General features: G+C 32.8%; 2 protein-coding genes across 4 annotated transcripts; both read right to left on the reverse strand.

The window, feature by feature from the left end:
- Nucleotides 1-13,965: 13,965 nt before the first annotated feature.
- LOC120067286 (protein LIGHT-DEPENDENT SHORT HYPOCOTYLS 4-like) lies at nucleotides 13,966-14,731 on the reverse strand. Its single transcript, XM_039018828.1, has one exon. It carries the CDS (start codon nucleotides 14,691-14,693, stop codon nucleotides 14,145-14,147), a length of 549 nt encoding a protein of 182 aa, XP_038874756.1. The 5' UTR covers nucleotides 14,694-14,731; the 3' UTR covers nucleotides 13,966-14,144.
- A 4,796-nt stretch (nucleotides 14,732-19,527) lies between these two features.
- LOC120088421 (putative E3 ubiquitin-protein ligase XBAT35) lies at nucleotides 19,528-25,322 on the reverse strand. 3 transcript variants are annotated; one of them, XM_039045712.1, is made up of 10 exons: nucleotides 25,170-25,322; nucleotides 24,696-24,935; nucleotides 24,487-24,601; nucleotides 24,183-24,263; nucleotides 23,980-24,068; nucleotides 23,786-23,877; nucleotides 23,459-23,540; nucleotides 22,308-22,410; nucleotides 20,949-21,034; nucleotides 19,528-20,333 (listed from the first exon to the last, which is right to left on the reverse strand). In XM_039045712.1, exons 2-10 carry the CDS (start codon nucleotides 24,795-24,797, stop codon nucleotides 19,707-19,709), a joined length of 1,377 nt encoding a protein of 458 aa, XP_038901640.1. In that variant the 5' UTR covers nucleotides 24,798-24,935; nucleotides 25,170-25,322; the 3' UTR covers nucleotides 19,528-19,706. The 3 variants fall into 3 exon arrangements, with proteins under 3 accessions (XP_038901640.1, XP_038901648.1, XP_038901631.1); XM_039045720.1 differs by having other exon boundaries at nucleotides 25,174-25,304; XM_039045703.1 differs by having other exon boundaries at nucleotides 25,081-25,239.
- Nucleotides 25,323-25,777: the final 455 nt, after the last annotated feature.

The following is a 25,777-nucleotide window of genomic DNA, read 5'->3' on the forward strand; positions in this document are numbered from 1 at the left end:
GTCTACAAGAAGATCATCAACGCTTTAGTAGTCTTTTTAGTGTTGTATGTAGATGACATCCTGCTCATTGGGAATGATGTAGGTCTACTGACTGCAGTTAAGAACTGGCTAGCTACCCAATTCCAAATGAAAGATTTAGGAGAGGCTTAGTTTGTTCTAGGTATATAGATCTTTCGGGATCGTAAGAACAAAGTTCTAGCACTATCTCAGGCGTTGTACCTTGACAAGATGTTGCTCAAGTACTTGATGCAGGACTCCAGGAGGGGCCTACTGTCACTCAGGCATGGAATCACTTTGTCTAAGGACATGTGTCCTAAGACACCTCAAGAGGTTGAGAAGATGAGACGCATCAGTCTAACACATGCCATTTTAATGTTGCTGACCCGTTTACGAAGGCTCTCGCGGCTACAATGTTTGAAGGTCACCTACGGGGCATGGGTCTATAGGATCGTCCATAGTTAGACTAAGGCAAGTGGGAAATTTTATTTTATTGGGTTTTTATGCCCTAGTTTTTTGTATAACTCACTTTCGCTTTAGGACAAGTGGGAGATTGTTGGGGTTGATGCCCTGAAGTCTCGTGTCCTGTAATTTGTAAATAGTTTGTATGAACGCTTGTGTTGTTAATATATGATATTTACTTCACATCTTGTATTTTGCTCAGTTACTTGTTTTATTTGCTTTATCACAAACCAATAAACATAAAATACCTAGTTATTTGTATGTGACTCAAGCATGTATGTGGTGACATACAAGTGGATCATGTCTTGAGTGATAACCAAAATGGTCTGTAGTATATGGATATAAGAAGGAAACCTTATCCTGGTAACACTACGGATGCGGCTCGCTTTGTGGAATGGTCACAAGTGTTGTGACTAGTCACAGATGATCTGATCTTGATCATTCGTGTTAGAGACATACGAGCAGGGGCGTCCTATACAAAGAGTTTGTATAAGACCTGACCACGAAGTGTTAACGTCTCGTTATATAACACCGTTCACGATAGAGACTTTACTTCACTAGAATGACCATAGGTAACATGATCTCAATCTTGAGTCATTTGGGAACTCCTGTCATTGAGGGTGGTCCTTTTATTTGTATGGGTGCGAGTGGCCAGGTCACCGATTCAAACCTATCATTTTAGGGATTCATCTGATTTGGGAGCTGAGAACTTAGCTACACAATATGGAATTCACTCCTTCCCCGAGGCAGAGGTAAGTAGATAGATAACTCCCTTAAGGGTTGATTCCGGGGCTTGAATGATGTGGCGCCACACACCTTCTCTTGGCCCGAGAGGCGTTCACATATAGTTGGATTATGTTGTATTGTTCATTAGAGGAATCAGTGGTACTTAAGGAGTGAGATGTAACTATAGAGGCAAAACGGTAATTTGGCCCAGCTGTACTTATGAGCATCTGTGAAGTGTCATCGTACTCATGATTGGTTATATCAAATGAACATAGAAATATATTTGTGGTAAGAAGAGTTCAACTGTTGGTCTTTAATGGAATGCTTGATATTTAACGGATGGTGGATCTCGTGGCTAAAGAGTTTAATCAGCTATTCACGGACCGTTGGAGCTTCAAGCCATAGGTCCATTAGGTCCCCTAGGTAACTTGGATAAAGTCGAGAACCAGTATTTGAGTTAATTGGAAATGTTCAAATTGACAAGTGAAAGTTCGATTATATATGATATAATTGGACTGGTTGATTATATATGATATAATATGCTAAATGTATGACATACATTATTTTGGAGGAAATTAGATATAAATATGATTTATATCAAGTAGAGGAGAAAATACTATAGTAGATATGTGATATCAAACTATAGGATAAAAATTTAATATGATTATATTTATTTATTAATTAGTTGATTAATTATATGATAATTAATCCAAATTCACGTTCGGACGTGGGTTAGTGGGGCAATGTCGGTTATTGTAACCAATGAATTAAAATGAAAAATGTTTTCATTTTGAATCATTCGTTGTTCGATCGATCTCCCAAAAAGAAGAATTTCGGAAACGCACGTTAGAAAATTGTAAACGATCGTTTAAAGAATTGAGAGACTATACGATAGCTCTTCTCCGCTTAAACGATCGTCTACCTCGCGCCTAAACGATTGCACACTGTCGCCTACACGATCACATTGTTTCTCTAAACGATCGTATAGTGTGCCGTTTTTGCTAAACGATCGTATACCTTTTCCTAAACGATCGTTCAGTAAATCTACATGATCGTGTAGCTCCTCCTAAACGATAAGCATTTCTGCTATGCGATAACGTCTTTTTCCCTCCCACTTGCTTATCGCCTACACGATTTGTGTTTCCTCCTTCCTCTACAAATTCACCAAAGACCACCCTTTGGGTTTTCACTCCGAGAATACCCGGGGCTATTTAGTGGTGGTGTCATCCTCGCGGCGTTCGTGTTCGTGCTGCTGTTGTCGATGCTGCTGCTGGGTGTTGGTATATCGCGTGGAAGTTTCTGCTGCGGTGAGTTCTTGAGTTTTGAAGACGGTCTTTAACTGGTATGGAACTCTCTCTTTTATTATATCTTTTTCTTAGCATGGCTTAATTTAGATCTGTTTGCATAACTGTATATTGAATGTATATTGTTGTATTTCGGTCACTGTGAGATCAGAGCGATCCGAACGCGCTCATGAAACTCTTAGATATAAGATCCTTCAAATTGATTCTCCAATTTCGTTTAATTCCAAAATTAAACATATAATTATATCACATATAATTACTAATTCCCTTAATTGTTATTTGAACGTTTCAAATCAACTTATCACGCTATTCTAAGGCTTATTCCGTTTGTGAGCTAGTAGGGGAACCTAATGGACCTACAGATCATGGGCTCTGACGATATGAGATTAATTGGCTAATATTCTTTACAAGGGGTCATTCCACCAAAGCCCAGTAATTGCACTCTCCTCACTATAGATATATTGTGTCCACTTGATATAATCATGATTAGTAAGTTAACTCTTCATAGGTTGTTCGTAATAACGGCTGGGTCAAATGACTGTTTTACTCCCGAGATTATCTCTTGTTCCTTAAGTCCCATAGATCCTCTAATGAACAATTGGTTTGTGATTCGATCATCAAACTGAGTCCCTCTCGGGCCATTGAGAGGGTGGAGCCCCTTGTTCAAGACTCGGAGTCAGTACTTAAGAAAACAACCTTTCTACTATCCCTGAAAATGAGTAGGAGTGAATTCCTTTTTGTACCTTATGTCCCCAGTTATCTAACCGATCTTACCCATGAATGGGAGGTTTATTGAGCCGACGTCGTTGAACCAACCCTCACCTATACAAATCTAAAGATAATCCCAAATAAATAAGAGTTCATAGTTAGCTCAGGATTAAGGTAACTTACTTAAGTCATCGTTATGAAATAGTCAGTCTTAAACAATAAATAACTTTATAAAGTAAGAGTGACTTTATTTCTTGGTCCGATCCTAAGAGAACTCATTGCACAGGATGCCCCAACTTTTCATGTCACCACATGAATGAATCAGGATCACTTCATTTGTAGCACTTTACAACTCCTTGTAACAACTACAGAGTGGGTCACGTCCGATAGTGTTACCAGAATAAGGTATCCAAGTATACTATAGATTATTTTGACTATTTACTCGAACTTGATCCACTCTTATTTCTCCACATAAAGTTCAAGTACTCATGTAATAGTCATGGATCTTTTAGTATATAGAAGCACTCAATGAACAAAACACGGTCTCAACAAACGTCTGAATGAGCCTCGATCCCAATCGAGTCCAACTCGATCCTCGAACCGAACAGGAACACCACCACAATTGTTACCTTAGTATTCTCGGTGTGAGAATACAAGAGTTATGGGGTCTGTATGATTTTGGATTGAGGAAAGCAGGAGGTAGACGACCGAGTAAGTGGGAGATGAAGACTGTCTATCATATAGATGAAATACTCGATCGTTTAGAAGATGAAGCCTATCGTATAGACTTTGCTACTCGATCATGTAGCAACAAGTAAACGAGTAACTATCGTATAGTCAGCTCGATCGTGTATGCTCTCTATGCTATCGCTTGGTAAAACCTTTTTACTTGATAGCCTTTTTGTGAGATTATTCCGAATGAATCATCAACCTAATTTTGGAAAACTATTTTCCTTTTTATCCCATAGTTATCATAAAACTTCCAATAACCTCCAACTCAATTCGGTTATTAGAGAAAAAGAATAATTAATTACCATATAATTAATATGTTATAAATAAATATAATAACCAACTTATCATATTATATTTATAACCTATAGTTTTAATATTTCATCATATAAAACATAAAAACCATAGTTCTTTTTCTATTATATGGTATTTAATATAAATCATATTTATATTAATTCTTGCAAATAATATGAATCAATTATATTACATATAATTGAATTTTCTTTTGTTGATTTGAACACTTCAAATTAACCTAAAATTTGATTCTCAACTGGAACCCATTGAGCTACCGAGGGGACCTTGTGGACCTGTAGCTTGAAGCTACAATGGTACGTGAATAACTAATTAAACTCTTTAATCATGAGGTCCACCATCTGTACGTGAATAACTAATTAAACTCTTTAATCATGAGGTCCACCATCTGTTAACTATTGGTCACTACCGACAGCTGCACTCTTCGCACTACAGATATATTTCTGTGTCCATATGACAAATCAACAGTGTGATGACCCTTCAAATCGCTAGCAAGTATAGCTGGGCCAATTTACCGTTTTGCCCCTATAGTTACATCCAAAATTAGCCCTTAAGGGAGCCACACTATGTTCAAGATCCAAAATTAGCCCTTAAGGGAGCTATTTAAGGTGAATTCCCAACTCCCCACGAATCTCCAAAATGGTAGGCTTGAGTTGGCAATTTGGTCATTCTCACTCATACAAATCAAAGTACGACGTCATAGACGGGAGTGAGTTGGACCGCCTCATAGACGAGAGTTAGTAACTCACTCAGGATTAAAGTGATCTATGGATATCTATATTTAATTGAAATATACATTTTCATTAAATTACTTAACGATAAAAAAAAAAAAAAAGCATCAATTTTGCTAATTAATATGGGTGGTTATGATTTGAAGTTTTTTTAAAATTACTGTGCAGTAGATTTTATTTTCCTTTTTTCAATGCTAATGGAATCTTAGTTTTTATGATTTTGATTTCAATGCTAATGAAATCTTAATTTCTATGACGTGGGTATTGTGGTCAATTAATAATTCTCAAATAATAATCTAGAAAAAAAACTTTGTTATTTATTTGATTTCAAAACTTTTTTTTGTTATCTTTAAAATGAAACTTCTTATTCTGTCGCTTCTCTTGTTAATCCAAAAAATTCTAGAAATCTGAATTACATTGAACTCAAAGTCAAAGGTATTTCTTTTATTTTTTTAAAAAGCGAAAGATATTTTTAGGACTAATTATATTTATGCTATAAATATACTTCACACATATTAATTGAGTCCCATGCTATTTTTAAAAATATGTTAATGTGACACAGGAATATGATTTTTTTTTCAAATACAAAAGTTCCTTTCAATTCTTCTTTTTGATAGTCATTATTTTATTTAATATTTTAAAATATTTCTTACTAGCAACAAGCTACATTGAGCTCAAAGGTTGAGTCTTCCTCCACTCTTAGACATATTTGATAAATTAGTATAAACTTTCGTGCATTGTTATTTGTTATGAAGTCATAGTGTGAACGTTTGTTATTCTACTAACTTTCAAAATTGTCAAAGTGGGTATAAGTCAACGGTTATTAACATGTACTCAATCAATTTTTTTTTTTTTGTTTTGTTTTATTTATTTATTTATTTATTTATTTATTTGGAGTTTGGAGGTTAAAAAATTATTGTACTCCACTTGTGTGTACCTAGAGAAAGAAACACCCAAAACTTTGGTATGAACTTTTATGTGCGCATGTTTTTGTGTTTCTATTTTTGCGTTTATGTTCATCGAAACTATTAAGTTATTTTAAAAGAATAATTACGAAAGATAATTTATATTTGTATGCCAGAGAAAGAAAATCCAATTGCCACTTGTTAAATTATAAGTTTGATCGGTTTTTATAAGCTTTTGAATTGAAAAATAAATAAAACGTATCCAATTATCTTTACCATTTCAATTTTATATCTAATTAATAGGTTTTTTTTTTTTTTTTCCAATGTAATGTTGAATAGATCTCTAACCTAAATATCAAATAGGCCTTTTTTTTTTCTTTTTAAGTTTAAGGATCTAGTTAGTTGATATAAGAATTCAATGAGGTGTTTGATAGAAAATAAAAGTCTTTTCGTAGACAATCTTAAAAATTAAGTTTATTTCTTCCTTATGTCTTACAATGATTTGCATTTTAAGGACAACGGTTGAATTTTCAATCAAATTTCAAAAACAGAAATAAATTTTTAAAAGTTATTTTTTTTAATTTTCAAAATTTGGCTTGGTTTTTGAAATCATTAATAAAAGGTAAATAATTTTGGAGATGAAAGTAGTGTTTATAGGGTTAAAAATAAAAAAAAATTCAAAATATATAAATTAATATAAACATATATTTTTATAATAACTCCGACATAAATGATTTCTTACGTAGTAAATGTTGATATATATATGGAGTATTACATTTTCTTTGAACAGAGAAATATATTCAAATTTGTTTTAGTTTTCTAATACAAGAAAAACAAAGAAAGATCTATAAGTTTTGAAATAGGAAGATAACCTGAGCAAGGGTACCTATATCTATATTATGTTGCATGTGGATACTTTTAATTTGTGTGTTTTTTTTTGTTTGACAAAATTGTTGAATGTAACAAAAACTCAAGTTCCAACATACTCTGTTCAGGGTTCTTGAGCATATTTTCTCTTTGTTTAAGGTTTCTTGAGAAAATGAATAAGACAATGACTGTCTCTTTCAATGGCTTAGGTACATTTCACCTATTTCTCTATTTCAATATACAGCATGTGTTAGAAGAGACTAGCTCACACAGTGAATGTATCTCCAAGACATTTTTGTTGCCAAAATGTATATCAATTTTTAGTAACTCTCTTGTCCTTAAAAAAACCATAGTTTTTAAAAATAATTTGATGAGTCCTTTAACCCCTAGTCGTGGTTTTGTAAATATTGTCTCCTATATCATTGCTTAGTTAGAAACAGATACAATAGATCATCTTAATTAAAGAGGGTTATAGATTACTTTGTATGTGTCTCGTATTTAAAGATTATACTAACATGATTAAATAAGAGGTATGACTACGATAATACTAATACATATCTCTTATGCTCTGTTTGACATTAGAATTTAAATAGAAATAATTTCAAATTTCGAGATTTTAGAGGTAAGAAATGATTTTAAATTACTATTTGCTTAAAGAAAAACTGATTTGAAATCACTTAAATTAGTATTTCTTTAAAAACATAATGTTTTCACCTATTTAATAAAATATATACTTTTTTATTTGCTATTATTTGGATCTTTCATAACAAAATAAAACGACCTAATTTAATTGAATTATATTTTCAAAAGAAGATAGAAATCCAGTTAAATAGGGTATTAATTAAATTTTTCATCAACATGTCAATATTTTTACATATGAGTTCAATATTGACATAAGAGATAAATCCACATTTCCATAATAAAAAAAAAAAAAAAAAAAAGAAGAATCAATTAAACATAAGAAGAAAAAAAAAAGCAATCAAACGTCACTTTGATGTAAATGTAGTATAAAATTATAACAAATATTTTAACTCATTTATACAATGTAGAATATATTTATAAATTAACTTTTAAATGTTTATTGTTTCTCCAAAAATACCTATCAATATCAATATCCACACTGCATCAATATTTTTTAAAATTAAGCCTTCAATATTTTCATCAATATCGACATTTTAAAATTTGATTCTACTCAACATAACTTATCTTCAACGCTCATTAAATATGGTTAAATTCTAAATTTGATATTTATGGTATAGAAAAAGTTAGAATTTGTTCATATAGTTTGACCTTCTCTTTACATTATAAATAGTCCCTACAATAGAAACTATTTATAGAAATTTTATCAAATTATAAATACCATTTATAAAATTTTATCAAATCATTAATAGAACTAAATAACTTTTAAAATTAAACTTTCTCCAAAAGCACAAAAAAGTTATTCAAAGAGGTTGTTGAAAATCTAATATAAATAGACTCTTCGAAACAGTACAATACATATGAATAGATTGTGACTGCAAGTTTTTTCCCAAGAAATTTACACTTGCAGCACTAAATTTGATGGTGTTCAAGTTTCAATCCAATGGCCTTTTCACAGCATCCATTCACTTAATCAAACCCCAAACTCTAACAACACACATAAAAAGACCATTTTATATATGTATGAATAACTGCGAGTTTTCTTAACTTGAGCAGAAAAATAAAAAGCATGTTGAATAATGAGATGTACTTGTGGAAAAGATATTGAATTAAGGAAGGGGACAAGCGCTAGAATCTTCTCTTATGGTAAAAAGATAAGCTCTAAGTACTCTAAAAAGAGTAATCTTTTGAAAATTTTTGAGAATGTGATAAGCTCCAAGTACTATAAAAACAGTGAATTTGGTTTCACTACAATAAAACAGTAGTTTTTCGACACTTTCGTCGAGATATAGTTAAAAATACGTTAGGAGATCCTCTTCCGATGCACTTAAAGTCGTCGGGAGAATAGTTGGGGAATGTCCGTTGGGAGATTAAATTCCAGTACATGCCACCTTCGCATCGGGAGTTTATGAAAACTCCCATCGCTTAATATATGTTGTTGAGAGATATGTTCTCCTGATGGCGTCGAGAAACCATCGAGTGTTAACCTTTCTCACCGTTAGAAGTTTGAATAAAAAACTGAGTTTCCGATTCAAACTCTCGGTGATGTCGTCGGGAGATTTTTTTCTTTGGCAATTCCATTATTGGCTTTTAATTATTTACCTATAATTCCATTATTCATTATTGTTTTTTTGGTAACTTCTTCAAAAGCACCTCCAAAGCATCAAATTTATCTACAATTCAATTAAATTAAGACATTAGAGTACATTATGATATTAAGATTAAACATATGAAAAATTCTCAACCCAACATTTGAAAACTATCTCAACATTTTTTAACCTTTATTTTGCAAGCCTTTCAGGTTGAGATGCAATAAGGCCTAAATATAAACTACTGAAAATCAATCTTAGACAACAATAGTTCAAAAATGTAAAGTTCATTAGATTGCAGGTAAATAACATAAGAAAGCTCTCGACAGCTTTAAATTCATAGTTTCTAGTATTTTGGCACTTTGCAAAAGAGAATCATCTAATCTCACATAAGGCAGGACATTGCAATACAATCGCTTCCAAACATAACCAATTGCAAGGTTCTTGCATCATGTAGAGAAATGAAGATCAAGGGCCAATGATTTGGAAAAGCCCATAGAAAAAGCCAACACCTAAACTTATCTCAACTCTCAAAAGGTATGCTAGCAAGTATGTTAAGAGTTGAAACTCGAAAAGAGAGCCAAAAACATACTATCATAAGAAACAGAAAGTAAAACAATCCAAAGCAGCATCATATCAAATATCTAATCTACATAACAATAAGCAAAAAAGTTTCTCAAATAACCCAAAATCAGGAAAGAATTGAAAACAATAACACTTGAATCAGAAAACATTAAAAAAAAAATCCCAATTGACAAAGAAGAATCAAACTAAACATAAACTAACGAGCTTATTCCAAGGATCATGGTATCACCCAATCTTATGACCCCTTTTTGAACTTATTTGAAGGTTGATTTTTACGGGTTTCAATGCAAATAATGTGGCAATAATTGAAACAAAATAAGATTGAAAGAATAGGCAAGCAAGAAGAGGCGAAAATGAAGTAGAAATTCATCTAATCATTCAAGTGATTAAGAAGTTAAAATCAAGTTCTTTCTTATCCAAGAGAAATGGAAACTAGACAACTCATAGAAGATGTGAAGAGACAAAGAAGAGGCAAAGAGGGGAAGAGGAGACAAAGAGACAAAACTTACCTCGAAGAAGAGCAGTAACGAAGGATGATGGAAGTCGAACGATCGAAGAAGAGAGAGACAGATGAAGTCGAAGTTGAAGGCAGGGGAAAACCCTCAATTGTATGGCCGATGTGAAGGAACTCTTAAACAAGAGTACGCATGAACGGATTCGGATCTTTCCTATTTCATTGTGATCGAATTACTACACACATTCTAACAAACAGATATGCATTGTAACACTAATTATAGACATGCTTTAACAAATAAAATACAACAGATTGAGTAAACGTACTAGTTGAAGACAATCTTCACTCGAACTCAATCCAGCGGAAGCGACTCCTCTACGGTCCTTATCGCCTAGCAATCAGTCGCCTAACAACACCACGTTCATCTACACGAACGACAACGCACGAATAAGCAGCAACCAAGGATGATACCACCACTCGAAGCCTTTGGTATTCTCAGAGTGAGAATCCAAAGAATGGACTTTGATGGAATTGGTAGAGGGAGGAGGAAAAAACGATCGTGTAGAACAAACAAGCAAGTGGGAGATAGTAGATGACTATCGTATAGTCTGGTGCTTGTCGGTTAGAGAAAGGTACACGATCGTGTAGGTTTTACTAAGTGATCATCTAGCAAATGTTAAGCGATCGTTTAGGCCTACTCAGCACGCTAAGCGATCATTTAGAAAAGGTAAGAAATCATTTAGAAATCGTGTGCAGTCGTTTAGTGTGTGGATGTGCGATCGTTTAGGGACGATGGACGCTATTGTATAGGCTCTCAACGCTAAGCGATCGTGAAGTTTTCAAGCCGTGAGCAAATTTTCGAACTCTTTACAAAATGACAACAATTTTCATTTTATTCTTCAGTTACAATAACCGAAATTAATCTTCCCACTTTCGAACGATTCAGGAGAAATTCTCGGTCAATTATCACATAACCGCCTAATTAATTAATTAATTAATATGATCATATTATATTCTTAATCTATAGTTTGATATCATATATCTACTATAGTAATTTCTCCTCTACTTGATATAAATCATATTTATATCTAATTTCCTCCAAAATAATATATCACATATATTTAGTCAATTATATCATATATAATTAACCAGATCAATTATATCATATATAAACGAACTCCCTCTTGTCAATTTGAACATTTTAAACTGACTCAAAAACTAATTCTCGACTTTATCCGAGCTACCAAGAGGACCTTATAGACCTGTGGCTCGAAGCTCCAACGGTACGTGAATAGCTGACTAAACTCTTTAGCCATGAGATCCACCATCCATTAACTACCAGACATTCCACTAAAGACCAATAGCTAAACACTTCTTACCACAGATATATTTCTGTGTCCATCGGATATAACCAATCATGAGTACAATGGCCCTTCACAGATGCTCGTAAGTACAGCTGGACCAATTTATCATTTTGCCCCTGTAATTACATCTCACTCCTTAAGTACCACTGAATCCTCTGATGAACAATACAACATAGTCCAACTATGTGTGAACACCTCTCGGGTCAATAGAAGGTGTGTGGCGCCACATCGTTCAAGCCCTGGAATCAGTCCTTAAGGGAGCTATCTATTTACTTATCCCTGCTTTGGGGAAGGAGTGAATACCATCTTGTGTAGCTGAGTTCCCAGCTCCTAAATCAGACGAATCCCCAAAGTGGTAGGTTTGAGTCAGCGATCTGACCACTCGCACCCATGTAAATCAAAGGTCCGTCCTCAATGGCAGGAGTTCCCAACTCACTCAGGATTGAGGTCATGTTACCTATGGTCATCCTAGTGAAGTGAAGTATGTCATGAACGGTGTTATATAACGAGAGGTTAACGCTTCGTGGTCAGGTCTTATATAAACTCTTTGTATAGGATGCCCCCGCTTGCATGTCCCCTATACGAATGATCAGGATCAGACCATCTATGACAAGTCACAACACTTGTGACCATTCCACAGCGAGCCGCATCCGTAGTGTTACCAGGATAAGGTTTCCCTTCTATATCCACATATACTACAGACCATTTTGGTTATAACTTAAGACATGATCCACTTGTATGTCACCACATACATGCTTAAGTTACATCCAGATAACCAAGGATTTTAGGTTTATTGATTTGTGGTAAAGCAAATAAAAGAAATAACTGAGCAAAATCAAGAAGTGAAGTAAAATATCATATACTATACATCACAAGCGTTCGTACAAATTGTTTACAACTATAAGACATGAGACTTTAGGGTATCAACCCCAACACAATGATGAAGACAAACGAAGTAAATTGAAATGAAGACAGTCGGCGATGAAGATTTGGACCTGATGGACAATGAAAAAGATGAGATCGAGAGAGAGGTGCATGGAAAAACCCTGGAGATCTATCGATTTCCAGATCTGAAACAATTTGAGAATTTTAAACCCTCGTCGGGAGTCTATTCTGACTCCTGACGGTTCATATACGGTATCGGGAGCTTATACAAACTCCCGATGTCCGTTTTACAAAATCAAGAGACAACCTCTCTCCCGACTCCTAAACTCCAGATATTTGTTTCGAGCATCGAAAGACTCCCTTTTCTTGTTGTGTTTTCAAGTTGTCCCTAATTAGAAACACTTTTAAACTTAGTTGTGTTAACTTTAGTTAAATTTCTTTAAGTATTCCCTAGTTTGAGAGTAGAAAAAGCTCTGAGAGAATATTCTTGTAGTTGAAAAAAAGCTTTAAAGACCAAGATCATAACTCTAATATATCTTTACAATATAAATGATATTGTCTATTCTGAACACAAGTATTTATAAAATTTAGTTTTTTGTTTCACCTAAAAGAAGTCATATCATTAAAGATAGTTGTTCTTACTTACATATTACTTATGATCTTCCATTTTTTTAGACAATGTGAAGCCTTTTTGCTTTTCTAACAATCTTTCCATCGAACAAAGTACCACTAGGCTGCCTCTATCGCTATACTTCTTTGTGGGCACCTGAGGATTATGCTAATGCAATTATGTCAAGGACAAGACCGTGCCCTGATGCCACTTGATCTTTTGTGCCTCCAACTTTTAACAGTATTGACTCAAGTTCCAAAAACTCTCCCAACATTTTCAATTTTGTTTCCAAATAAGTTAAGTCCTTCCCCAAAATAATAAAACAATGAATGCTCCCTTAATTCTTGGGTGAGTTTGACAATGCATATTATTTGAGTCATTTCCATGTACTTCCTTCAATAATAAAGGTGGAAAATATTTTTTAAAAAAAAATTATTATATGATAACTTGTGATTGAACATTTGAGTGGGCTACATAAGATGAGTGTAGACCGAAATACGCTCTAAAAATCAATTAGAGAACCTTGAAAGAGAGTTTCAATATATATATATTGTCTATTTTATTTCAATTTTTTTTATCATAAATGTAACTTAGCATATAAAATAATATATTTTCCATAAACTTTTCTCTCACAATTTTGAAACTACAAACTAATAATATATATAATTCTACTGGGAAAAAACCTTCAATATTATATGTAAATCATTTGAGAAAATCCATAATCAATGAGCCCCATAAATTCTTCTCAGTTTTAATTGACTATTTTTAAAACTTGTTTACTGTTTATATTTCCATAAAACCTTATAAATTTCCTTTAAATAGTAAACTCATTAAAAACTCTACCATAAATATATTGGTGTAGGTTTGACCAATTTTAACTTTAATTCCCTCTCTCTCAAGTTCTCATTCTCTTTGTGACCTCCCACCTCCAACTGTGATTAATCAATTTCAATTGCTAGGATAGAAATCCAAACTTTAAAAAAAAATGAAAAAGAAAAAATAGTAATTACTGTCCCATGTCATATCATTTCTCAATTATACCAATCTCAAGCTTCATTTTTCCTTTAAACTATATTTAATCATTTCAACTACACTACGTGTCATTCTTGCATTGGAGAAGAAAATGGGGGAAGATCAAAAGGAGAAATACAAGATGTAGTTGGTGAAAGGAGAAAGATATTGGTGCAGAGTGTAGACAATGAATAATAAATAATTACCATTTAGGTAATTATATTTCATTCTTCAGTAAATGAAAAGCTTTAATTTAGTTATATAGTTTATAACTTCAACTGGCTTATTGTACTTTCACCATTACTGCTAGCAGCCCCAAACACAGCCGCATGCTGCCGTGGCGGCGGCGGACTCAACGACAGCTTCCGCTTCTTCTTCTTCTGGTAACTAATCCCTCTAGCCTTAGCTTGCAAATCTCGGACCTCACGCAAATAGAGGCGCACGGGGCGAGCCCCAAAAGGGTTGAACTCAGCATTCCCACCGTGCTCCTCATAGGCAGCCCGAAGGCGGCCCACAAGCGCGTCGAGGCTGCCCCATGCTTGGCGTAAGGGGCAGGAGCATGGGCCCGAAGGGCTGGGGTGGCCAAAGAAAGGGCAGAGGTTGGAATGGATCTTGGTCTTGCCAAACTGGTCTAGGTAGCGGAGGAACTCGACCACGTGGGCGCCGTTGCAGCAAGCCAAAGCTAAAGGTGGGGTGTGGTTGGTTATGTAGTGGCCGAACGTGTTCCAGTCGCGACGCTTTTGATTCTCGTAGCGGCTTAGAGTCGTGGAAGATGGGGATGGTGCGGCTTCAACGGTGTCGTTTTGAGAATCCATAAAAATAGAGGTTAATAAATTGAAGGTTTGAGAAGGAAAAAGAGTGAAGGGCGTAACGTGGGGAATTAAATTGGTTAGACCTCTCTTTATATACTTTATTCTGATTTATAAATCATTCAAAACATACAGATTTTGGTTTTGTCCTTGTACGACGTCGGTTTCCCCAAAATATTCCTTTCTCTTCTCACACTGGTCGGTGTCGGTTTTTCTCTTTCAATTCACTAACAAAAAATGGTAAAAAGTATTTTTGATCCACAAATTTTTTAACAATTTAGTTTTCAAACTTTAGTTGATAAATATTTAGATTATGTACTTTTAAATTTCTAGTAATTCAGTCTTGAATTTTAATGAGTAACAATTTAGCTCATGTCATGAAAAATTTCATCAAAATTAAGTATTGACTTGTATTACATAACGGCTCAGTTTTAAAAATAAATTTGATTTCAATCTGTTTATCAATAATTTACATGTTTAAGTTTTTTTTTTGTATCTTAATAATATTTTTCACAAGAGGGAATTGTAAAGCACATCGACTAATTTGTCACTCATTAAAGTTTAAGGGCTAAATTATTACAAATTTTAAAACACATAGACCAAATTGTTACCAATTATAGCTTGAAGACTAAATTATTAATTTTATGAAAGTTTAAAGATTATCGAATGGTTTCATAGCTTGTTGGTTTAGAGAGTGGACTAAAATGTAATCCAACCATCTGACCATATGTTCGAAACCTTAGTAGGTAATGAAGGAAGAGAAAAAGAAATATGAAAGTTTAGAGACTAATAATGTTTTTAACCTAATATATATATGTGTGTTTTTATACTTATGTGCATACCAAGCTACAACCATTTGTATATCTCACCAAAATTTTCAATTATAATTTGTTATGTGACACATTTTTTCGATTTTTTTGTGTGTATATGTGATGAGAGTAGAATACATAAAGAATGATGTATCCACATATGTATTGCTCTAAAAAATACTCTAAACTTCGTCATTTGTTTAAAATCTACTCACAATTTTTTTCAAATATTATAATATTACCATTGACTTTTTGTTAACATTTCAAAAACCTTAGACCATAAAAAATATGGTTTAGAATGTACGGTGAAAATAGAGACCTGGAATTTTGTGGTTATGACATCTGCCATGTGTGAAAATCTAAATTTTTTTTTCTGTTCTTGATCACCTCCTTGGCATAACACCATTCCAAATTTCAATTTTCATTCAACATTATTAAATATATATACTTCGATAGAAATTTTAAAATATTAGTAGGAGACCATAATAATATCGATAAGAATATGAATATTTTAGAAAGTAATAGTAAACATTAAGAATATTTTATAATTTAGCTTTTAAATTATTATTAATATTTGATTTCTTTCAAAGAATAGTAGTTACCTACTGCACAGGTAAAAATATTTGATGTCATTTTTAAACTTTTTGAAAAATGAGAAAAGAATATGTTTATTTTGTGTTTTTCAATCCTTTCTCTTAGTGGTAAAGAATAAAACGATAGTCCGTCGTATAAATTAGTATCTATATAGTATACTATGCTATGTATAGTGTATATAGTTCAACATTCTAGATTAGAAAAATAATAATAATAGGTCTTTTATTTATAGAATAAGATGTTAAAAATTGCAATTCAATACTTTGCCAGAAAAAGAAAAGTTTAAAATTGCTTGAAGAAGGAAAGGGAAAAAAGGAAAAATAATAATAATAATAATAATAATAATAATGACAGGATGTTGTGTCATCATCTTCCCTTTCCACTCAATGGATTGTACCTTTTTCCATTGAACCATTTTTCGCTTTCTTCCATCATTTTTATTTTACATCTTTTTTATCTACTAATTTACCATTAATAATTAATTAAAAGGTAGAGAAAAAAAAACTCATTATGGTGTATCGTAAGATCGTTTGGAGTGTTAAAAAAAACTCATTTTTATTTAAATATTTTGATATTTTAAACTAATTTTATTTTTTAAATTAAACACTTAAAAATATCATCCAAACACGTCGTAAATCTATACCACTCTAGCTTTGTCCAAATTTGGGTAATTATGGACTAAAATCTGTTTGTTGCCATCTGATATTCCTTCAAGATTTTTCATTGAAAATAATGTAAACGTTTATTACTTTCTTGTTTGGGCAAGAAAAAGAAAGTATACATTTACTTAACTTTTTCTTTTTTTAAGGAATTGCTTCTTCAAAAGTGCAAGTTTCCTAGGAATCTCTTTCTTTAAAAGCAGCAATCAAACTTACAATTATATTTCATAATATTTTTGTAAGAAAAATTTACCCAACTTGGCATGTAATATATAAAGCTGAAAATAAAGATAAAAACTAAGGAAAAGAAAAAGTGGTTGTAGTGTTGTGATTCTGAACAAGGTACAAAACTGTAAATTCTTAGACCAAGATCTCAATTCTTTTAAAAGAAACTTGGTTAACTGACTTGTATTTCATGTTTTTAAACGTGTGTTTTGTGATAGTTAATATAAGCATTGCTTAGCTAACATGAAATACTATAATTATTCAAGTATTTATTTTTTTTTATAAAAAAATCATACATTTAAGGACTCGTTTAGTAACTATTTGGTTTTTTTTTAAAAAAAAAAAAAAACTAAGTCTATTTTCTTACTATGATTTGCATCTTTCTTAAGTATAATGGTTGAATTTTAAGCTAAATTCTAAAAACAAAAACAACTTTTTAAAAACTATTTTTTTTTAATTCTCAACTTTTGACTTAATTTTTTAAATCATTGGTGAAGGTAGATAATAAATGGAGAGATTTAGAGATGGAAGTAGTGTTCATAAGTTTAATTTTTTTTTTAAAAAAATAAAAAATAAAATGATTAACAGGATATAAAATTTTCAAATTTAATATCTGAATATACTAAAAATACAAAACTCAGTAGAGATGAGCTCTTGCCCTTGATATCCGCTTGATCCAGAATATCATTTTCTGGATTGTGAATTATGGTTGCTTTTTAGCTCTTAGAAACAAGCTTATTGTGGACAACAATTGCCCTTTACTTTTATAATGCATTTTTATAACTTTAGCCAATTTTTAAAATCTAAATAAGTAAAGAGCTATTTGAATTACTTTCTTGAAGTAGCTTTCTACTTTTATTTTTAGAACTATTTTTAAGAATTCTAATCGAGGAATCTACTACACATTAAAATTACTATTATTATTATTATTTTTGTATAACAATGGTAAGTGGGAGATTGAACATCCGATCTAGATCGGAGAACATGCCAATACCATTAAATTAAGTTCACTTTGACCTTAAAAATCATTATTTACAAATTAAAATGTTCTAAAATGAATTAACCTAGTTTAAAAAATGAATTAATTATACCAGTAAAAATAAGGTTAAATTATAAATTTGATCCTTATAATTTGAAAAAGAAATTAAAATTTAATCCATATAGTTTGAAAAGTTAGAATTTTGAGTCTCTAGCATGATAAAATGGATAAAAATAGTAACTATCATGGAGACTATTAGGCAAACCATACGACCACATTGATAATTTAACCTAAACATAATTGTCAGTACTTTAACAACTAATTAATCCAACAAATATATATAATATATATAATCTGAATACATTTCGAGAATTGTTCTTCACATTGTTTGAAGTAAAGCAGAATAATCGTTAACAAAGTACTGTCTTATCAGTTATAACTAAATAATCCAGCTAATATTCCAATGGAACACAATTGATATTGAAGCTTTGTTCTTTAAATCGAGGATTAAACTAGCAAATATACCTGTGGAAGATCAAAATCAAGATATGGGTAGTGGAAAAATGAAGCACAATTAAGCAAGCATTATCCTTCTCTCTTTGATTCCTAAACAAGACAAAGCAAAGTAAACAACAGGGTATCATGTCTCTCTTCAGTTTGAGCCTTGTAGTCCCATCGTCGTTTAATAACGTTTTCGTTTTTTTGTTTTCTATTTCTGTTTCTCATTTTTTTTTAAAAGAAATAATCTGTTTGATAACTATTTCTGTTTTTTGTTCTTAAAATTTGAGAAACGTTCCTAAAAATGAGATCAAAATTGAGGAACTACAAAAAGTAATATCTCCTGTTCCATTCTTTATTTTATTTAAAGTTGTTTCTAAAATGTAAGGAAGCATCCCAAAATACACTAGTTTCCCCTTATAGTACTCTATCACAAATAGACGATGATATTTTGCTATTATTTATAAATATTTTCAACAGTTTTATCATTTAAAATAATTTTCCTTTTCGATGTATATATAAATATTTTTTTAATTTTAAATTTTAAATTTTGCAATATGAAATTTTATTTTTATTTTTCTTACATATGAAACTAGTTACAATTTTACAATATATAAATTTCAACATTTACATAATAATATAATTAAATTAGATTGAGTCTACATCATTTAAAATTTAAAATAAATGACTTGAGTGGGAAATAATATTATAAATCAAATTTTGGTAACATATAAATGATAGAAACAATTTTATTATTGTTATTAATTTTACATCCGAATATATGTGTATTTGATAATTAATTTTTATATTTTAATGCATGCCATATATTTTTTTTGTATATATAATTAAATTATATTTAAAGTATAAAATATGAAAAAAAAATGTAAAGAAAAAAATATAAGAAACAAGAAATAAGATTAGTTATCAAAAAAATTTTGTTCTTGCTTCTCTTTTTTTTCAAGAAACAAATAAATAAGAATAGTCATCAAACATGTTTTTCTTGTTCTAAAAAAAAGAGGAAATAGGAATCCAGAAACAAAAAAGGGGAACGGAAACAGAAACCCAGAACCTGCAAATTGGGGCTTCAAGAATATCTGCGCTGTTTAAGGGATATTGATAAATTGTATTCAAATTACATTACCTCTTGTGTCCACCCAATCAGATAAAATACATTGGTTTATATATCTTGAAAATTATATAAACAGGAACTGTACATTTAAAGAGTTTACTCACAGTATAATTCACCGTTCCGGACTCATACAGCATACAATCTGACAACCTGGTCAATTTTGGCGCGACAAACAGGGCAACCCCATTTCTTGGACTTGATTTCGGTCAAGCAATCCATGCACCCAGCCATATGTCCACATGGAATGCAGGCTCCTTGAATAGGGGCATCCAAGCATATGATACAGGACGAAGAACTTGTTTCCTCTTTTCCTTCACCCGCTTGTAAGGGACCGTTCTGAGCAGTTTGAGATAACTCAATTGGACTTGAATCGATCGAAGGATAGTGAATCACACCATCGTCCAGAATCTCATCTGCTGCCAATGGAGCTGAAGGTACAGCATCTGGAGGGATACTGTTAATCTGGATTTGAGGATGTTCGTTTGAAGTGCTGCTCTGGCCAGCTTCATGCACTTCTGATTCTTCAGTGACTAACTTTGTAGGATGTGTTGTCGGTTCAACTGGACCTGTATGGCTACTAGAGGTACTTGCTTCAGAACTTGGATGGGGATCAGGAATGGGTGGTCTCCCATGGATAGCTGACTGGATGGAAGCATTAATCGCCATGGCTAGCTCCACATCTTCTGAGTCCAGTGGTGCAGTTGCCGAAACACCCGAACCATGGGTACCATTCATAAATGTCGGGTGCATCATCTGAAATATTCCAACAAATTCTAGGTTATTGCAATTGTACTCGACCTTCTTACTTAAGGCTAACACAAGCTACAAGAGACCTAATCCATCAGCCGATCCCCCCTTGCTTTCTTTGTTATGAAAATATTGGGAAAAAAATATTTCAAGAGATTGCATAGTATAAATTCAAGGTGGCATTGGCAAAGTGTTCATAACTTAATAAATTAGATCCCTAATCAACCATCTTGGAGATTAACCATAGTGTCTGTCTATCTAGGTTTTAATATCTAACGAGTTTCTTTGATATCCAAATGTTGTAAGGTTAGATAAATTGTCCATGAAATTAGTTGATAAGCCTAGCCTAAACACTTACGGATACCAAAAAAAAAAAAATCATGATTCCTATTTTTGATGTTAATATCAACATAAGTCATGCAGAGAAACGGTCAGTTAAAAAATTCTAAGATCACAAATATAAGCCATGGAAAGGATAGGCTAGGTAACAAACTCAATTATCTGAAGTAGTCCACACGAAAAGGCTCATAAACATGCACAGAACAAGGGCAAAAAAAAAACTACATAAATCTATTATGTATCTTCACCATGGGCCAAGAACGGAAGAGAAAGGACATATACCGAAGGAATTCCTTTGCATGCATTGCAAAACCACTGAAGTTGTTCCTTGTCATTTTCATTCCCAGAAGCAAGTTTCAAGCGAGTTTCTTGAGGAAAGAAAAACAGACAAATAATAATTATAGTGAGTTCAAAACAACAAACAAAGATTAAGTCAAGAACGGAGTTCCTTGTATATTAAAAAAAATGAAATTAGTCATTCCTCGGATGTAGGAGAGTATTATTTCATTATGAAGGCAAAGGAGACCGACAAAGTACAAGATCAAAGTCATTAACAAATAAAAGAGATCTTTGAGTTCGAAGGATGCTCCAAAATCCCAAGTCTCTTGGTAATGTTTACCATGGAATACAAGGGGGGAATTGTCGAAATAACACCTTTAAAGTTTTCACCTCACCCCTATTGAAAACTCATTCAAATAGTTTTTCTCAATCCATCTCCGACGAGATCGACCACCAAGATTTAAATTAAAAAAAAAAAAAAATTTCTAACTTATCGATTACTTTGGCCTTTTTGGGTCTTTCTCGGTACATCTCGGAGAGATAAATTTTACTAATTTTTTCAAAATATGATGTGACCTTCCTAAATCTTATGCCATATCTTATATATTTTTAAAATTTTCCCAAATTCGATTATCTTTACCAAATATTATATCAAAATTTTATGTGATTTGTTAAATCTTTAATCCAATTTCTAATTTCCAAATCAATTTACCAAATAACCAAATGAATTTTTTAGATGGATCTCAAGTGATTGATTTTGATTTTTAAATTTTTGGAAAAATTAATTTTTTTTTTTAAAAAAAGATAAAATATGAAAAATATATACAATCCCGGTATGAATCTCAGGCAAGTTAACACCAAGGTCGATGAATTCTCGGACAGATTAATATCAAGATTTTATATATTTTCCACATCTTACTTTTTTTTTTTTGTAAAATTTAAAAATCAAAATACAATCATCCATCTAAAACAATCTAATTGTATATTCGATAAAGATAATCAAATTTGGACATAATATTCGATAAAGATAACCGAATTTGGAGAAAATTTGAAAATATATAAAATTTGGTATAAGATTTGATAAAAAAAACGTGCTAGTTTTTTTAGGGAAGAAAAAGTGAAAGATGGAAAGTTGAAGGTGCTATTTCTGACAATTTTCCCATACAAGTTTGGGAGAAATAAATAAATTACAGTCATTATACAAATATAATGTTTTAACCCCATAGCTCACCAGTAGAAAGTTGGGAGTTATAATGTCTTTTCCACTCTGTTTATAAGGATTGTGCTCGGCTATTTATGTAAAGGCAATAATGAAATGAATGTATTGAGTCCCAAGATGACCAAGATAGAGTTATGACTTACTTGCGGCATTATCCACAATCATAACCGATGGATCAGAATGCTGTAACTTTGTCTCCTCCAAATCGGCTCGCCACAGTGGAACAACAATACGTGGTTGAGCATCCTATCATTTACAAAGAAGGATTACACAACAAAATCATAAACATAAGATACCCTACGGCGATATAACTTCATCATACATCTTCAACATATAAGATCAAGGAGAGAGTGGGATGAATAACCAATCCCTCACTGTAAGAGAATGTACAAAAAAAAAAAAAAAAAAAAAAAAAAAAAGAAGGCGGTGAGTTTGTCCAGTGGACCATTATTATAAAAATGGACGACACCAAAAGGTTGCCAAGGACAAGAGACAACAGAAAATATAAATACATCAGTCAGATAAAGTACTAATTGGATCACATCCACTTCCACTCCACCTTGTAAGAATCTACTACATAGTAAATGCTATGAAGGACCGGGGACTTCAAATGGGACTAGTACCACTGCTTATTACAAACAAAAAAGGAAATCTAAGGGAGCGTTTGGGGCAAGGATTATCACAAAAATATAATAACCATCTCTTACTACAGTAAAAACTATTTCAAAACCTCTAATCTACGGTCAACACTATTTCAAAATCCCAATTTACTACAGTTTTTACTATTTTACATTCATCATTTTTTTATTATTTGCTACGGTGTTTATTATTTCCTTTTCAAATTAAAATAGTTTACACCTCAAACACATACTATTATAATCCAAACTAAAATAATCTATACCCCAAACACAAACTATCATAACCTAGGACTATAATAACTAACTCATTGCCCCAAACGCCCCTTAAGATTTTCTAAATAAATTGTACACTTGCATGATAAGTTACGTGGTTAAAGGGGGCACAATAAGTTTGGAATATGAAAGCTAGAGAAGTGATAGACAAAATTATTGTCGCAATGTCGTCTCAAGTCCAGAACTAGCAAAAGATAACACATAAAACGGAGGTGATCATACTTTTTTTGTTTTCATCCCTGGCAATATCATGCAAAAAGCTAGCCGTTTAAAATTTCTTGATTGCAATGGACACATGAAGGGGAAAATTTTAGTTACTAAAACCTATTAAATAACATTAAACATCCTAATCTGCAGAATGGTGTCAATATTATGTGCTATACCTGTAGAGTTGCGTAGATTGCAAGCTCCAGCTTGAAAGGCTTTGTAAGGTTTCTCGCCCCACATGGTAAAATAACAGCCCAACTGCAATTGGAATTTACATATTTGCCAAGAAAAATATACTCAGAGTTTGAACAGAAATAGAAGTTACCATCAATCATGAAAATTTTGTCAAAAAAAATAAAAAGAGAGAGAAAGAAGAGAAAGAAAACAAGTCATCAAGTCATGTTGGAACTTACTGCATGGTAATTGAAAAGGCATACATCGGATAGAACTAGGAAAAGAACAAACTTAAATTTAGGATTATAGGATAGGAATAAAGTACTTACACTTTCCTTGAGACCAATTGAGGAGCCAGTAGTTCCAAAAATCCTGGTCCATAAAATTCCCGCAACCAACCCGAGAACAAACAAATATGACTCTACAAACAACTCTTGAAGCATAAGTTGCAATAATCATCTTGAAACCACGGGTTCAACTAAAATCTATTTGGAATTTAAATAGAGTTACAAGGTAAACAAACCTCGATTGTTCGAACTACATTGCTATGACCTTTTGCTCTAGCAACATCAAGAGGACTTTGACAATCATCATTTATGATCAAAGGATTTGCTGCAAATTATGACAAAGGTATCCATTACACTTCCATGAAAAAGACTTACCAAACATACTTGTAAACAAATATTGAAAGGAACATTGTGTTGATATGGAGAGAGTAAAACAAACCTCCATGAGAAAGGAGTAACTTGACATTATTTTCAAGACCTCTTTTAGCTGCATGATGTAAAGGAGTGCCAGCATGACGCCCTAAAATGCATTGAAAAGGGTTAGGCTAACCAAAGCAGAGCTCAAGTTGAGAGTAAAGAGGAACTTAACACTAAATGCACCACCAAAATGCAGTGAAAAGAAACCACATGGAAGTTATGTTGCTGAGACACCCAGATAAGCAAAATGTATAACATCAAGAAAGAAAAGAAAGATTTTTACACAACATACTTGAATATACGGTTGTAATAAAAAAGAAAACTACCAGGCCGATACGCATTAACATTAGCACCAAGTTCTATCAAAGTTCTCGCAACATTGTGAAGCTCAGGACTCATGCAGGCCACAATCAAAGGGGTTTTCGCCTCCTTATCAATCCACTGTACATATTAATGAAAGTAAGAACAGCAGCACCATATGCAAATAATCACACTTTTAACATAACAAAAAACGATAGAAAAATTCAATAAGAACCTCAAGGCCTGCACCCTCTCGGCAAAGGGCTTTAATCCCTTCTGTGTTTCCATAGCTAACTTGCTGGTACAACAATTCATCTTTCGATTGTTGTTGCCCCATTTCAGTACGACCCACAAAAATTAATCTAACAAGTTTAATCAGGGCTGAAAGAAAAACCCGAATTTGGCCTGAAAATCTCCCTGGAAAATTCAATTCAAGACCCCTCCGCAGCAATGGGAGCAGCCCAAACTCCCAGCCCTGAAAGAGCAGAACAACGATGGAACCAAGTCAATGGAGCATTTCAGGTTAAATCGATCTAATACTTGGGGCCGAAGAATAATTAAGAGAAACCAATCGCATTTTTTTGCCCAAAAATCAAAAGAGAAAAACAAGAGATGCTTACGATGGATTCCAATTTCTTAACCGATAAGAGTTCCGAATAAAGATGAAACGCAAAAGTCAAATAATCCAGACCTTGATGTTATCCCTTACCTACCCTGTTTCTGAGAATGAATTTCAATGGAATTTCGCACGATATGTCGTTCCTGGATTTTCTGAGGAAACCTTACGAAAAACCAAAGAAGCTTCTGTGACGGAGACCGATTGTAGGGGGCCCGAGAAAAAATATCGTCGATCATGAAGTGGATTATCAGTCACGTGAACGACATGTCGTCTTACGCCAGTTAATCTTCTTCCTTGACCATTTTGAAATCCCGTTGACTTAGGGAGGATGGACTTGGTTTCGTCGCTGAATATTTACGACAAGTCGACTCGTTAACGGATGATAAAGCGAACGGTGATGGGCTTTTTAAAGGAGCTCCTATGAGTTGGGCCGACGAAAGCTTAAGAAGGCCCATTGGGTATTTCGTAGCCCACTGATGTACTTTCTGTATTTTCCCTCTCATTTTCTTACATAATAAGCTCAGCTAGGCAGCCAAAATTTTGGCATCGACTATGCTATTTAGATTAAGAAGTTTAGAAAAGCAAACAATTAACAAATTGGTTTTAAATGGTTCTTCTAAAATTCTTAGATCTCACTTGGTTTAAGAACCTATTCTTTCATAAGGTCGAAAGTTTGAACCTCCCAACTCTATGTTGTT

Source organism: Benincasa hispida, chromosome 1 (assembly GCF_009727055.1).
Source record: "Benincasa hispida cultivar B227 chromosome 1, ASM972705v1, whole genome shotgun sequence".
Lineage (NCBI taxonomy): Eukaryota > Viridiplantae > Streptophyta > Magnoliopsida > Cucurbitales > Cucurbitaceae > Benincasa > Benincasa hispida.